At 38.7% G+C, this 16,552-nt stretch overlaps 1 protein-coding gene across 4 annotated transcripts in view; it reads left to right on the top strand.

The window, feature by feature from the left end:
- akap9 (A kinase (PRKA) anchor protein 9) overlaps nucleotides 1-16,552 on the top strand; it is a 226,267-nt gene that overhangs the window by 86,553 nt on the left and 123,162 nt on the right. For all 4 annotated transcript variants that reach the window (XM_069914357.1, XM_069914358.1, XM_069914361.1 and 1 more), the window contains 7 exons: nucleotides 1,562-1,643; nucleotides 4,387-4,740; nucleotides 4,980-5,429; nucleotides 7,332-7,496; nucleotides 12,070-12,210; nucleotides 12,614-12,726; nucleotides 14,663-14,874. In XM_069914357.1, the coding sequence (XP_069770458.1) occupies nucleotides 1,562-1,643; nucleotides 4,387-4,740; nucleotides 4,980-5,429; nucleotides 7,332-7,496; nucleotides 12,070-12,210; nucleotides 12,614-12,726; nucleotides 14,663-14,874 (1,517 nt within the window). The remainder of the gene's footprint in view (nucleotides 1-1,561; nucleotides 1,644-4,386; nucleotides 4,741-4,979; nucleotides 5,430-7,331; nucleotides 7,497-12,069; nucleotides 12,211-12,613; nucleotides 12,727-14,662; nucleotides 14,875-16,552) is intronic.

The raw sequence follows: 16,552 nt of genomic DNA on the forward strand, positions 1-16,552 counted from the left end.
GGTGGCCAACCTTTTAATTTTTAATTTAGGCATGCAGCATGGTAACAGGCCATTTCAGCCCATGAGTCTATGCTGCCCAATTAACATACATCCCCAGTAGGTGCTTGTGAGCTGAACTTTTAAAAATTAAAAATTTGGCCATCTCTGCATAGACTATGCTAAGGATTCCTACAGCTCTTGTTCAAATCAATGTTCTTGTGGTCCTGGCTCTCTAGATAAGAGCAAGGTAATTAAATGACTAATGGGAAGAGGCTTCATGAATATCTCTGTCCTCAATGACCGTGGGCTCCAGTATGGTTGCCGTGACTTTAATACTAGAATTTGGCTGGAATTGCAGGATGAACGATCTATCTTTGTTTCCTCCTGACATCCCATCATCACAGAAGCTAGGTGTCAGGCAATTTCATTCATCCAATAGAGTATTAGGATTGTGGAAACTATAGTACATTCCCTACATCTCAATAGTGTGATTGCTCCTTTTTTCTTGTTTAGTTTAATACATATTAATTAATTAGGCTATTCTTCTAACATGTTCCTTGAGCCAGTATTGCTTTTTAACCCTCTTTCTATCTGATCAGAAAACCTTGTAACCAGGGATATTAAGCTGCTCTCATTGCCAACCCTTAAACCATGTTTTTCACTGCCTTCAGCTCATCCTCCTTTCTTATTTATACAATCTGGATTTAGCTGCCACTATTGAATGCAGGCTGAAAAGGTGAAAACCAAAATGGCCATGCCTTCTCTAGTCAAGCATCATCTATGTGTACTATCCTCTTCCTGAACCACAGGTGCATGACAAGGAAGTAATCTGTATTTACTTTCGGAATCCTTGCTTCACTCTTTAAAATGAAGAAATATATTTTTTAAAACCTATTCATATTGTAGGTTTGTGTCTCCACCTTCAGGATATTATAAACACTACTTATATCTTTGGCTTGGCTTCGCGGACGAAGATTTATGGAGGGGGTAAAAAGTCCACGTCAGCTGCAGGCTCGTTTGTGGCTGACAAGTCCGATGCGGGACAGGCAGACACGATTGCAGCGGTTGCAGGGGAAAATTGGTTGGTTGGGGTTGGGTGTTGGGTTTTTCCTCCTTTGCCTTTTGTCAGTGAGGTGGGCTCTGCGGTCTTCTTCAAAGGAGGTTGCTGCCCGCCAACACTACTAGTGCTTGAGTAAATGTTCCAAGAACCATAATTTTGTATTTGAATGAACCATTTAAATATAGTAAAATATCTTGGGGCACTTAATAGAGCAGTGGTTCTCAACCATTTCCTTTCCACTCACGTACTATTTTAAGTATTCCCTATGCCATAGGTGCTCTGTGATTAGTAAGGGATTGTTTAAGGTGATATGTAGGTGGAAAGAAAAAGGTTGAGAACCACTGTTATTGGAGTAGAATAGCACCCAAAATATTTCCCAAACGATGAGTTATATTGAGAAGGGACAGTGGTGTGCTTAAAGGAGGAACAAATTTGATAAAACATAGATTTCTACTTACGTAGGGGTAAATGGCTTGATTTTACTCAAATTGGTGTGTTTATTTCCTTTAACTTCTCATTTAGGACAGAAATAAGTGCATCTGATGAGTACATGGCTGGAAGTTCTGCTGTTGAGGTAGAACAACAAAGAGTGGACGAGTACAAGGTAAAAGACTAAAAAACATTAAGGTATTTAACAATGCAAAATTAAATTATTAGAATTGAATCTTCCATGTTCTTGGCATTTTTATGAAAAGGATATTATTGGGGAATATAAATAATAAAAGAATAACAATGTGTTTCTAGTTCACAGAGATTGGACTTGAAGTGAATTTATCTCTGGAATTTCTGTCCTTCTTGGTATTAGTTTTTATAGATGTGGAAGGTTCTATCAGGGAAGTTGCTCGAAAGAGATCTTGTAAATTTTAATCATACCTGTTACATTGGTGGTAAAGGAAAGGTTATGATTGTGGCTGGGTGCTAGTCAAATAGTTCTCCTGGATGCTACTGATCTTTTTGAGTATTGTTGGATCTGTATCTTTTCTGTTGTCAATATTAATATAGTTCATTCCTGACTTGAGTCTTATTGGTGGTAGGGAGACTTTGGAAATGTGGCAGATTAAATCCCTTGACTAACCTGGTCATATCATCATCATGTTTGTGTAGATGCTTCAGTGAAATTGATTTATTCTTCTCACTTTCCCAACTTCCACCTTTCCTTGAACATTTTTTCTTAAATCAGTTAATTTATTCTTTTAATTTCTTTGCATATTATTGATTTAAACCAACAAGTGATTAGTAATTGAGGGGCAGATATATTTTACAGAATTTTTGAAGTTTCGCTAATAATCCACCACTATTTTTTTTAAAAATCCAATAATTTTGTTCTCCACTGTTCACTTGCAAGGATACCATGACTCATCCGTGAGTTCCCAGCTCTGGCCAAGTATGATCAGCAGCACATTTTTAAACTTTTTCTTTTCTGAGACTTAAGATTCAAGATTCAATTTATTGTAATAATTAAAAACAGTGCAATATTACACAAAATTTGCGCAGACAGACTCATTATTGGCATAAATTACCTCAAGCACCTCTTACAGTTAGAAAGAGAAGCATAAGAGAGTCCCCTCAGAGTCACCGTTTGTCCGTGAATTTACCTCGAGTGCTTCCGCAGCCCTTGCAGCCACACAGAGACCGGTCCAAAACGTTAGCAGCTGGAGCTCCAGATCCAAACCTTCGACGTGATCAGGAACCCTTCAGTGCACCCAGCACCCTCTCGTATCCCAGTTCCAATACCTGGTGCCTCTTTAGCCAGGCTCTAGCTGTCTGCTGCCTGATGTGAATCTCTGTGTGAAGCCCACAGCCTGTATGGGTTTGTTGCCTTGAGTCTCCAAAAGCCCACCATCTGTGCGTTTCTTCAACTGCAGAACCCCTTCACTGGTCCGCCTCCATGGTCACCACCCCGGGGGTCACCTCTGCACCTCCTTTTCAAATGAGAGGTAGTCTCCCCGTTTTCTGTTGCCTCTGCTTCCTCGGAGTCTGCAACCTCTCATGGCTGCTGCCCACCATGGGCACTGCCATCATGGACGCAGACCCTGCTGTCACAGTATTTTTAAATAAAACCACCGTCCGCACCATTTACAGGTGTTTAAAGCCTGCATGGAGCCAAAGGCTGTCGGACTGGGTGGGTAGACCCGCAGGAGCGCAGTGTCTCCACTCCCTGCTCTATGTGGGTCAGCCACAGTGGCAGCTCTGCCATTATAGCAGTTTTGGCAGAGCCACCATCTTGACAATTCACTGAGATTTAAGATTTCTTTTTTATTGAATGTAAAAGATGGCTTAAGCACTTCCAATAAGTATTAAGAGGTAAACATTGAGTCTGCAGATATTGACAAATTAGATTCTGCATTCCCAGTGAACAGCTGAGGCTTGACTGCCTATTGCTTTCCATGGATGCTACGTGACTTAGTGAGTTCCTCTAGCACTTTTTCCTCACTGCACATTCTAAACAACTCACAGTTCGTGGTGCCAGCAGTGGGGAAATGTTCGGGAGTCCTGTCCAATTGCAGAAATCTAGAAGTTATGGGCTATTCTTTTCCCAAATATATTTTAATTTGCACTCCCTATGAAGACCTGCTGCAGAGTTTGAGCACGTTGCAATTTCTCACGGTAGTGGAGCCCTTTTCAATTAAAATTGTTCCTCATGCAGAATCAGTGGGCAAATCCATAGTATAAACCCCATAAGTTAAACTATGGATCCACCCACAGATTACACCAGAAAAAGCATGTTCATTCATTTGAGTATTAAGGACTAAGATAAATAATGCTGTAATTTAAATCTTTTGATATTTTTGTATAAATTGTTTTAATTATTCAACTGTTTATATTTAAGTTTTCTGTAACTTTGAAAATCAGGACATGCTGTACAGGAGCATTCAATGACCATGTCAGGTCGATCAGCTAAGTTTTGGGAGTTGTGTAGCCAAATGTGAAAGTGTATAAATTATTCTGCTCTAGCCTGTCCATATTTCTGTAATACATTGTATGCAGGTCAGTGCACAGGTCCTCCCAATTTTAAAGCATTTCTTCAGGGAGCATGTCGGTACTTGCCTTTCTGCAAAGGATTCACTAATTGCTCAGGTTTTGGACCCATGCTTATTGTTGCTGTGAGGCATGATTATTTTTTAATTTTTGGCAATTAGCTTGACCTTTGTATAAAATTCAGTTTTGGATATGCTTGAAATTATGAATAGTAGTCTTTTTAGCTGAATGATGTGCCTCACCACCAACCTCCCAAAGAGAATCTGGTACTTCTGTGTCTATTTTCTATACTAGCATTGAATATCATTCCTCCAAAAACTGCCAACTGAAGGCTGAATGTTGTATATAATGACGTATATTTTTCGTAGGTTGAGTCGAAGGTGGATCATGTTCAGGATCAGCAATGGCGTCTGGATCACCCAAGCGTTTTGCAACAGGAAGAGAATTTGATAAAGACGTTGAATGTTTTGGAAACACAGTGCCATCAAAAACCAGGACAAATAGAATCTGTGGCAACACAATGCGGTCTTGAGAGGAAAGTATTTGGACATGACTCAGCTGATCTGGCTGGAGGAGAGCCTAATTCAAGTGCCCAAAGTTTAAATGGAGTCTTCACAAAAGTTGCATTGCAAGGGGATGAAGAGCAGAATAGGAAACATCCTGATTTTGTATATCATCTGGAAAAGCAATATCAAGAACAGATGCAGGAAGAAATTGCCAAAGTAAGCTGCTCTCACTTAAGGCTAAATTTAACAAGAATATCACAACACATAATTATTAGCTATCCTTTATTAGCTCTCCCTCAAAAAAAAACAATTGGCTGGTCCACTGTTTGATACTTTTATTGATAATATAGTAGGGTTAATAATAGCTGTAAAATAATATAATCTTTGAAGTGGTTTAAATGTTGACGTCAGTATTCTCCATGTTAAATGTTGGTCCTTGTATAATTTGTTTGTAGGTAATTGTACAGATGTCTGTACAGTTTGCTCAGCAGACTGAGATGGCAAGGGTGAGGAGGGAAATGCAAGAGTCTAGTCCGTGCAAAATGAGTGATGAATGGAAGAAGGAAATGGAGCATACTCTAAAACAAGATCTCCAGTTTCAATTTGACGCAGACAGAAAAGAATTGGAAGAACTGTTTTCAGAAGAAAAGGCGAAGCTTCATAGAGCACTAAAACAGAAAGATGCTGAAATTCTTTCAATTCAAAGGCAAATGCAAAATGTCAAGATTAAATATCAATTGGGAACACATGATGTGATTTCAGAACCTGCTTTGCTGAAGGAATTTTTGAATGCCGAACAAGAACTGTTCAGGGACTCTGGTGCCACGGGTACTTCCAATCTGAAAGAAATAAGCTTGGAATGTAAAATGGAAGCTAATGAATCTGAGGTCCAAGAAGTTGCACAGGTGGGTTTAAATAAGATCTGTTTTAAAGTGTTTGTAAGTGACCTACACTAACAAACTCTGCCCCAATTTATCTCCAAAAAACATATCTATATTCTGTCACAATTCCCCTCTTAGGACACTGCTCAATGCTTATGGGCCCCCTTCTTTGTAAAGCAGTCAAGTTTTGATTTATTCCATACTTCTTTCCTACCAACTACATAAAATAAAATATAAAATTATGTAACGTGACATGAAAAGAAAATAAGACTTTTACTTAAATATGCTGTGGCCCCGAGGGGTGTCATAAAGTCCCTGTTGAGAATGGCTGCCCTATCACATAGGAGGCTGAGATTGAGCTTAGAGGTTTATAAAATCATAAGGGGCATGGATAAGGTGAATGCCCACAGTCTTCATCTCAGGATAAATGATTCTAGAATGAGTGAGCATAGGGCTAAAATGAGAGGGAAGAGCATCTTTTCTTTTAGTAAGGAGTGGTCCTTGTTAGGAATGAGTTAGAGATGTATAGAAAAATTCGTTTAGAACAGGGGTCCACAAACATTTTAGCCCATCGACCACTTCATATACCTTATGGACCCCCCCAGGCGTGGAATACGGCAGTGGATGGTTGGTGGAGGGGTGGCGGTTGAGTGGGCTGGGGGAGAATATAGGTACTGTATAATCTCGAGTAATAGTCGACCCCCTTTGGCCTAAAAATTGTATATTTCTCCCCTCCCTCCACCCCCCCCCCCCCAATTCTTGGCCTTGGCCAGCTGCCCATCTGAGCTCCCGACACTCTGAATGTGGATTCTCATCCCTGCTGTCCACCCATCTGAACTCCAGACCATGGATCCTTGTCCCGGCTGCCCGTCCATCTGAGTTACCGATGCCTCGACCTTTATTTGGCAATTCATTGAGATTAAAGTAAGGAGGTCTATATAAAACTTTTGTTAGGCTGAACTTGGAATACCGTGTACAATTCTGGTTGCCCCTTTACAGGAAGGATTTGTGTAGACTTTGAAAAAGGTACAAATGAGATTTACCAGGATGTTGCCTGGATTAAAGGGTATAAGTTGCAAGGAGGGATAGAGAAAAAAAAAATTGAGTTATTTTTTCTGGAGTGATGGAGGCTGAGGGAGTGACCTGATTTTTTTTTTTAATCAGGAGAAGCATAGATGGAGTGGTCACTCAGATTCTTTCTCCCAGGATAAAAATGTCACACACTAGAGGATGCAGCTGGTGGGAGGTGGGGGGAGAGGAGAGGTGAGCGTGGCCTTTAAAGAGGATACGTAGGGCAATTTTAATTTTTTTTTACACATAGTAGTTGGTACCCGAAAGGTGCTACCAGGTGTTGTGGTGCAAGGAATTCCAATAGCTGCATATAAGAAGCTTCTATTGACACATAAATATAAAGGGAATGGAGGGATATACATCAGGTACAAGCATCAAAGAATTTGTCTAAATTGGATATCTGGGCCAAAGGACCTGGTATTGTGTTGTACTGTTCACTTGGAAAATATTTGAAGCCATCCTTTGAGAAAGGAAATTTCAAAGACCCTCAGCCCACTCAGAGAAAGAAATATTGCTAAAGCTTTGCCTTAAATAACAATTCATTATTTTTAAACTGTGGCCCTAGTTCTAGATTCAAGAGGACACCTCTCTACATCACCCTGCAAAGAATCTTCGTGTTTTGAGCAATCCTCTCTCCAAAACTTCAGCATTTAGTCAAGAAAACTTTGAACTGATTCCAATGCATTAACATCCTCTTCAGAATTTGAAGAATATTTTGCTACAAAATATTTAAATATCAAAGAAATGCTATTTAAAAATCATACAGGTGCAGTAGAATGATGGGGTTTTAAAATGGAATGCTTGAATAGAATCACAAATAATTTAGCTTCAACCTTTCCACTTTTTGTGCATTAGGAGAGACTTGAAGATATGAGGCAGGAGCTTGTTCGACAAGATCAGGAGTATCAACAATCATTGGAAACTTTACGGCAATTGCATACACAGCAGTTGGAGAGGTTGCAAGAAGAGCAGGAACCATTGTTGGCTGAGATTGAAAAATTAAAAGAGCAGCTTCAAGAGGTAAGAATTTTGCCTGAAATGTTCAAAAACATGGAGATGCGCACGAATACTTCAATATGAGGTTAGCAGTGAATTTTAACATTCAGTGCTGGAGATCTTAATGACTTGATCGAAATTAACTAATTAAGGTGAGAGTTGAACAAGAGAGGCTGCAGACACTGTTGCTGTAATTTAATACCAAAAGTGTTGAAGAAACTCAGTGTCCACAGGAAGCAAAGATATATGTTTGGGTCTAAGCCCTTTGTCAATGTATGAGCAAAAAACAGGAAAGTGCCTAAATAAAAATATTAGGGAAGAGGGTAGGGGGAGGAGTACAGGCCAATGCCAAGAGGTCAAATGTGGTTATGGATGGGAAGGCAAAAGAGGGAAAAAAAGCTGTCAGATAAACATAAAACATAGAACATTACAGCACAGTACAGGCCCCTTTGGCCCACAATGTTGTGCTGACCTTTAGACCCTGCCTCCTGCATCACCCTCCTCTTTAAATTCCTCCATATGCTTGTCTAGTCGTCTCTTGAAATTCACCAATGCCCCTGCCTTCACCACTGATCCAGGTAGTGCATTCCTCACACCAACTATTCTCTGGGTAAAAAAAACCTTCCACTAATATCTCCCTTGAACTTTCCACTCATTACCTTAAAACCATGCCCTCTTGTATTGAGCAGTGGTGCCCTGGGAAGGAGGCGCTGGCTGTCCACTTTATCTATTCCTCTTAATATCTTGTATACCTTTATCATGTCTCCTCTCATCCTCCTCCTCCCCAAAGAGTAAAGCCCTAGCTCCCTTTAATCTCTGCTCATAATGCATACTCTCTGAACCAAGTATCATCTTGGTAAGTCTTCTCTGCACCCTTTCCAATGTCTTTCCTATAATGAGGCAACTGGAACTGGACACAGTACTCCAGTATGATCTATCCAGGGTTTTGTAGAGCCACATCATTCCCTTGTGACTCTTAAACTCAATCCCTCGATTTGTGAAAGCTAATACCCCATAAAATTTCTTAACTACTGTGTCTACCTGTGAGGCAGTTTTCAGGGATCTGTGGACATGGACCCCGGATCCCTCTGCTCTTCCACACTACCAAGAAAAATAAGTGAATTATAAAATTGAATTGTTGTTTCCACTGATGTGATTGATGAAGAGAGAATCACTGCAGTGTCCTTTGATTTTTCACAATGATTAAATGTTTGCTTGAATATCTTGAGTTCATAATTACAATTCTCTTACCCATTCCTAATTAATCCTGATCTTTGGCCTTCTACATTGGCCAATCAAGCAATTCAAACTGCTTCATTCTCCAAATTCCTTGTGCTTTGTGCAGGTCAAAGCAGTCCTTCAGTTTCTCCTTCTTGCATTTTGAATAAAAGCCTCTTTGGACCATTGCTTCAGAACATCTCTGACAATGGCAAGATATCCATACGCTACAGTACTATAGTGTTAAACCAAGTGTTTGTTTCCTCCATTGTCCATGACCCTGTTAAAATTCTCTAACCTGACCATCACCCTTTATATAATCCATGTCTTCTCTCCCTTATGCCCAAGGCAAACTTCCTCCGTAGACAGAATTTTGTGAGTTTCTTATATGCTGTGTCCCTACGTGCTGTACCCTAAACATAGTTCTCAGGAACTGCTGATTATCCATTTCCCCCTTTCCATATTAGCTGTTAATGTTTTTTCTTTCTTCAATACAGTTTCCTCAGTCTCCTTCGAAACTGTCATTTTCTGCCTCTTTTCAGAACAACCCTTTTGTTTTCCCATATTATGACAAACTACGCCCCATGTGTTAGAAGGACAAGCCAAGAAAGTTCATGCATGGTCAATGGTTGAGCGGCACGGTTGACATAGTGGTTAGGACTACGCCTTTACAGTGCCAGCAATCAGGACTGGGGTTCGAATCTTGCACAGTCTGTAAGGAGTTTGTACCTTCTCCCTGTGTCTGCGTGGGTTTTCCCTGGGGAGGTCCGGTTTCCTCACACCATTCTAAACATACTGGGGGGTTGTAAGTCGATTAGGTATAATTATGCAGCATGGGCCAAAAAGGCCTGTTACCATGCTGTATGTCTAAATTAAAATAAAATTAATGTTGTCTTCATGGACTTTAGTAAGGCTTTTGACAAGGTCCCACATAGGAGGTTAGTCAGAAAGGTTCAGACATTAGGGATTCATGGTGAAGTTGTAAACTGGATTCAACAATGGCTGATTGTGAGAAGCCAGAGAGTAGTGGTGGATGATTGCTTCTCAGACTGGACACCTGTTAGTAGTGCTGTGCCTCAGGGATCAACGATTGTTGTTCATCATCTATATCACTGATCTGAATGATAATGTGATAAAATGGATCAGCAAGTTTGGAGATGTTGTGGACAGTGAAGGTTTTCAAAGTTTGCAGAGGGATCTGGACCACCTGGAAAAATGGGTGAAAAACGGTAGATGGAATTTAATGCAGACAAGTGTGAGGTGTTGCATTTCGGAAGGACAAACTAAGAATGGATATACAGTTAAATGGTAGGGTACTGAGGAGTACAATAGAACAGAGAAGTGGGACACATACATAATTCACTGAAAGTGGCATCCCAGTTGGTAAGGCAAGGAAAGAGCTTTTGGCAAATTGGCCTTCATAAATCAAAGTATTGAGTACAGGAGTTGCGATGTTATGGTAAAGTTGGACAAGATATTGATGAGACCAAATTTGGAGTATTGTGTGCAGTTTTGGTCATCTAACTACAGGAAAGGAATCAATAAAATATAAGGAGTACAGAGAAGATTTACGAGGATGTTACCTGGAGTTTAGGAACTGAATTGCAGGGAAAGGTTAAACAGGTTAGGACTTTATTCCCTGGAGTGTAGAAGAATGAGGGGTGATTTGATATAGGTATTTAAAATTATAAGGGGAATAGACAGAGTAAATATAGGTAGACATTTTCCATTGAGGGTGAATAAAATACAAATCGGAGGACATTAAAGGGGAAAAGTTTAGGGGGAAACATGAGGGGGAACCTTTTCACACAGAGAGTGGTAGGAGTGTGGAATGAGCTACCAACTGACTGATGAATGCAGGCTTAATTTTAACATCTAAAAAAAATTTGGACAGGTAAATGGATGGGACAGGTATGGAGGGCTATGGACTGGGTGCCAGTCAGTGGGACTAGGCAAAATAAAAAGTTTCAGCACACACTAGAAGGACCAAAAGGCCCTATTTCTGTGCTGTAGTGTTCTATCTTTCGACACCCAACCTTTTTTTTAACCTCTCAAACATCTTGTGCTGTACCCCTCAAATTCATGACCATTTTTCCTGAAATTTCTGGTATGAATCCTTCCCAATCAGTATGTTACAGTGTAGATATGGCAAAGGTGCTCTCTTCCACATGGTGGCTTTGACTGATCTGCATCTTTGATGCTGCAGCCTCTGCCTTCAGTGCTACTCCACTATGGTCCAGTCATTTGCATTTGCATTGACTTGGTTCCTTCTTTTCTTCATGGGAGAGCTGGAGAATCATCTGCAAGAGGTTGGTCTCCCTTTTATCTGCAGGCAGTTATGTCCATTGTCTCCAAGGATATATGCATGAACTCCCACCCTTCCTCCATATGCTGCCCTTTGACATAATCTTAAAAAGCAGAATTTTTGGAATATTTATTGCCAATTCTTTTAATTCTTCCACTTGTTAGTTCTCTTCAGTACAAAATCTCTCCAAAGCATTAAACTTCCCTCCAGCTGTTGATTCGCGCAGAATCCTACTATAATTACACGCATACCAACAATTAAAGGAATCAAATTTTTTTCACCGTAAGTTCATCACTTTTATTTCTTATTATTTGATTTTAATGATTTAATTTTCATACGAAAGCTTCTAAATTGACTTTGTCCTCATGAGATTTTATCTTGCCCATAAATATGAAAAACATTATAACTTTTGTAAAAAAAAATAGCATTTTTTGTACCTTTTCCTTTTCAAAGTAGCAATTTGTCTGATTTTTGTCTTTCATGCCACAAAACTGCATGTTTTATTTCCTTGTCAAGCACTTTTAAATTATTTTCTCATCAGGCTATTTCAATTTATTACACCTTTGTTTTTTTTATGCTTCAACTTTTATTTAATATTCTGTGATTCTGGAGAAATTAATTAAATGTGCAACTTGAAAATCAAAAAGTTCTGATGTTGAACATCTTAAAAACAATAATTGTGGGAGTACTCAACAGGTTGGGCAGCAGTTAGGGAAAAGAGAGAGAGTTAGCGTTTCAGGATGAAGGGCCTACAATTTTTAAAAAAATCAAAATAATGTTCTGGTGAAGGATCTCTCTCTGTTATTTTTGTTTCACTTTTCATAGATGCTGCCTGATCTGTTAAGGATTTGCACGATTTTCAATTATTGTAAATACAATAGCTATCCTTTTGTGTTTTTCATTAGGTGAAACCTAAAAGCAGCTGCTAAAATAGTTTTCAGAATTGGGTTAATTTCATATGCATTTGAAATTAATTTCTTAGTAATTCTGCAATAGAATTAAAATGTTACTTTTCACACGTTGAAAAATCCTTGAATAAATTGGATATAAAATGAACATATTTATTTTTAACAGAGTATTCCTGCTTATAACTTGAAAGTGGTATCAGAAAATGAAAGAATGCTTGCAGAAATGGAAAATCTTAAATGTCTTCCTGAAACTGGAGAAGGAAGACTCCCCCTGGAGTATTGTGAGAGCTGTACACAGACAGAGATGGTATCTTGAGTTTATAAATAACTGTCTTTATTAAATTTTTGCCAGTATTTTATCTTCAGTTGATTATTGTCTTGTATGTAAATTAAAATACTCTTACGGAGCTGTCACATTTTTGGTTGGAGGAAGCTGGGGGGTGCCATTGTGTGCAATATTAATTAAGAAAGCTTAGTGTTGTCAAATCAGCATAGAAGCAGGATCATTGTTTGTTTTGTTGCATCGAGTGCAATTTGCAGAACTTAAATTTGCAAGCCAAATAGCAAAGTAGAACCCAAGAATACTAATTTAAATGTACTTTGACTTGATAGTTTCAGATCAGAGTTTACTGAAGTTATAAACCTAGAAGTAGAATGACTGGATTTCTGTCACTGACCTTAATATTCTGCCAATGCATATCCTTACACAGAGTGAGAAAGAAGACCAGCATAAAGTTCAAAAGTATTCTGATCAATGCAAGAACGTACCATCATCTGAAGAAAAGTCAGAAGACACAAATCAAAATGTTCTTGTAAATCAATGGTTAGTTGTTCTAGCAGTTTGGTGTCTTAAGTTTGAACACTTAATATTGTCCATAAGTTCATGGAACATGATTTTCTTTTCCAAGGTTAGCTTTTAAAATTGAATGTGCGAGATTATAATTTGTCACTGCATGCTTATAAAAAAATGTAGCTTTAATAAGTATTCAATGATTACTGTATATAATAATAAAGTTTTGTGGACCATTTTCGAGGGTAAATTTAGGGGGTCGACTATTACGTGCACACTACTATTGATCTAGGTAAGTACCTGTATCATTTGAGGTGACAGGAGTTCCAATGGGCAGGACTGGGTGCTAAGTTAGTGTTTGTGATGTCAGAGCTCGGATGGCAGGGTGGCTGGATCGTCTGTGGTCGGAGCACCGGGAGCTTGGATGGGCGGGTGGCTGAAGCCTTGGTGAGAGTTCACGTTGTGGGCATTGGGAGCTCTGGTGAGCAGGGGCCTGGGCAAATAATGGGGGGGGTGGGAGGGGGTCAACTTTTACATTCGATATATGGGAAATACCAGATTTTTTGATATTTTACATGGTACAGGTCAAGTAACCCTTATCTGAAATGCATGGGACCAGATTTTGGATTTTTTCAGATTTTTGCAACACCATTGTTTTTTAAAAATGCACTCATTTCCTCAGACTTGAAGATACATGCATTCACATTACAATACAAATATTTACATATGCACAAATTAACTGTAGTAGATATATATTGAAAAATCTACACTCAATAATGCACTACTTACGTCCACTACATCCCGCTCTCTATTGCGTATTACCTTATAGGACCACGGACAAAAAATTTTTGGATTTTGGATCATTTCAGGTACCCCATTTCTCACCATGGTATTTAAATTGTGTATGCTATAAATTTGTAAATTGTCTATTATTCTGCAGCTTCCACCTTGCTTCCAAGAAATTTATCAGCCCCGTGCCTGATGACACTCACTGACATTTGGTCCAGTAACATCTCAGCTTATTTTTCAAATGCCCTCTTTGCCTTGCTCCATTCTATTACTACAAGTCTAAGACCAGGAAACTCTATAATCCCTGCAGCAATGGCTTTGTTCTCCAGTTCTTTCACCATATCATTGGCGGCTTATTCTTTAGACACTCTGATTTTCAGTTTTGAGCACCAACCTGTCTCTTTTTCTTTAAGATGCTCATCAAAATCTATGTATTAAACTGATCTGTTCATCAACTGTTTATACCTTTTGTTTGATTATGCTCCTGTGAAGTAATTTTGGGCATTATCATGGGTTGCATTTAAATTAAGTGGAAACATATAAAACTTGTAAAATTTGATGTAAAATCAAAAAGCTTTGGAAGCACTAAGCAGGTCATGCAATGCCTGTGGAAAAAGGAACATGGTTAACTGGGCAATTGAGAAAAGTTTTAGAGCGGATGGAAATAGAGTTTGATATGACAAAGCCGGGTTTTGAGGTGATCCACTGTTTATGGAGATAAATACTGCGAATGCTGGACCATTTTTTTTTGGTACAGTTCACGGAGTGGTCTGTTTTATTGATTAGCAAGGATGAGTTGAAACTATAAACTCAAGTCGGAGCTGTTGGTAAATCTGAAACCAAAAGACGGATGCTCGAAATGCTGTGTCTGTGGAGAGAGATCTGTTGTAGATTGATCACCTTGCAGCAGAGCTCGTCAGTTACAATTAAAACAGAAAACAGTTTCCTGATTTGAGAGCTGTTTTGTTTCATCGTACCCAGACAAGATGGAATGCTAGTCCTGATATGTTAATTCTGTTTCTTCTTCCACAAATGCTTGCTGAGTATTTTGAACCTTTTCTGTTTCTATTTCAGATAGCATCTTCCATTTTTTTTCATTTCCATTATAGAACATCATTTATTCTTAAGTACTTGTTGACCTTGTAACTTAAAATACTGTTTTATTCATGTCTACAAATAGTTTACAAAAGGCAAACGACAAACTCTTGAAAGTTTTGTCAGAAGTGGTTAAGACAACAGCAGCAGCAGAAGAAACTATAAATAGACATGTTTCAGCCCTTGTAGAAAGGTCTGTAAAGGGACAGCCTCCTTCAAGATCTTCTTTGTGGGAGCAAGATGCATGTGAATCCATTGAGCAACTGAAACCTTTCACACTTCACAGTCAAGTAAAGGGTATGTCTAATTTGACACAGGTGTTTTATTAATTTAATCAAATGCGAGTAACTTATTGAATGTTTTATGCATTGTGGATAAAAATATATTTGAAATAAGTAGAAAACATGTTTCTTTCAACTCTTCCCTCATTGCACAATCGTCTACTTAGTTTATGACTATATGAAGGTGCTTTATGCATGTGAAGGAATATAATTGCTGACCTCAATCTCTTTTCACTCCACAAACTGATGCTAATAAACTTCACAGATATTACTGGTTAGCAGTTAATACCTCCAACTTCTGCTTTCTTGACCCATGCAATATGTATCCATGCCTTTTTTTTTTAAAAAAAATCTCTGGACTCAAAAGTCCAACAGACTTCTTAGATGCCGTCATGATTTTTTCCTTCATAAAACACTTCTGCCATTCCTGTATTTACTAATCTACATTAGTGTGGAGTTTTAAAATTTAGAGATACAGCAAAGTAACAAGGTCTTCAAACCCATGAGCCTGTACCTCCCAAATGCACCAATTAACCTTCAAACCCCCTATGTTTTTGAGGGTGCAAAGAAGCTGGAGCACCAGGAAGAAACCCACACAGATATGGGAAGAATGTACAAACTCTTTACCAGTGGTTAAGTATTCCCTATGCCACAGGTGCTCTGTGATAAGTAACGGGTTGCTTCAAGTGGGAAGGGAAGGTTGAGAACCACTGCTCTGGACCCAATTGTTACTGAAATATTTTGCTTGAGAAAAATTGTCATTGGCCCATTTCCTTTGGAGTTAAGGTTAAACCTGAACATTCTGGGCAAATAATAAATTGCAGGAAGACAAATCATTACATTATTAACGAGGAGCTAGTGGGAGTTGATTGGGAGCAGCCCGTAATTGGGCAGTCTACAACTGAGTGTGGGAGTTGTACAAGGAGCATCTTATTTGGACTGGCATGTTCCAGTGAGGAGAAAGGACAAGGATAGCAAGGTGGGAGAATCTCGATGATGAAAGTCATGATTTTAGTCAAAAAAGAAAAGCAAGGTTGTGTATGGTTTACGAAAACAAAATTCATTTGATAAATGAATTTTCTAATTGCTCGAGATTGTATGTGGCGTAATTGGCAAACTGACTGCTTGGGAGTGCCAACTTTCATATTTTTTACTTATTTATTTTCTGCAATTTTTGATCATGGGGATTTTACGGTACTTCCTGTAAACTGTTGCAACTTCTCACTAACATCACATGGTATGTGCTCCATTCTTTGTACTTCATCACGAGGCTTTGCACTGAGTAAAAATTAACTGAATAGGTATACCTTTTCTCTCTCCCTGTTGTCAAGAAGTAAGTTTCCTCCTCATATGGTAACCATTGATAATCCTCTTAAAGGAAATGCAAGAAGGTTAATTTCATAACTTCTTATTAATAAGAAATCAGGAAGATTAAAATTTTCAGTTGCTGGATTTGCAGACAAGCATTCTGATAGGTATTTTGAAACTACTAATGGACAGCAGTCTACTTAAAATACTTCGATTAAATGGAGATATAGAAGTATATAATAAGTCTAATTTGAGTTGCTCTTTGTGAATATTAATCCCATTCAAGTGATGAACAAAGGTCTAGACTAATGATTGAACTTGGGGTATTTTAGAAACAAAATTGAAAAGGGTGATGAATACAGCACTAAAGGTCTTGTATTTAAATG

This window comes from Narcine bancroftii, chromosome 1 (assembly GCF_036971445.1).
Source record: "Narcine bancroftii isolate sNarBan1 chromosome 1, sNarBan1.hap1, whole genome shotgun sequence".
NCBI lineage: Eukaryota > Metazoa > Chordata > Chondrichthyes > Torpediniformes > Narcinidae > Narcine > Narcine bancroftii.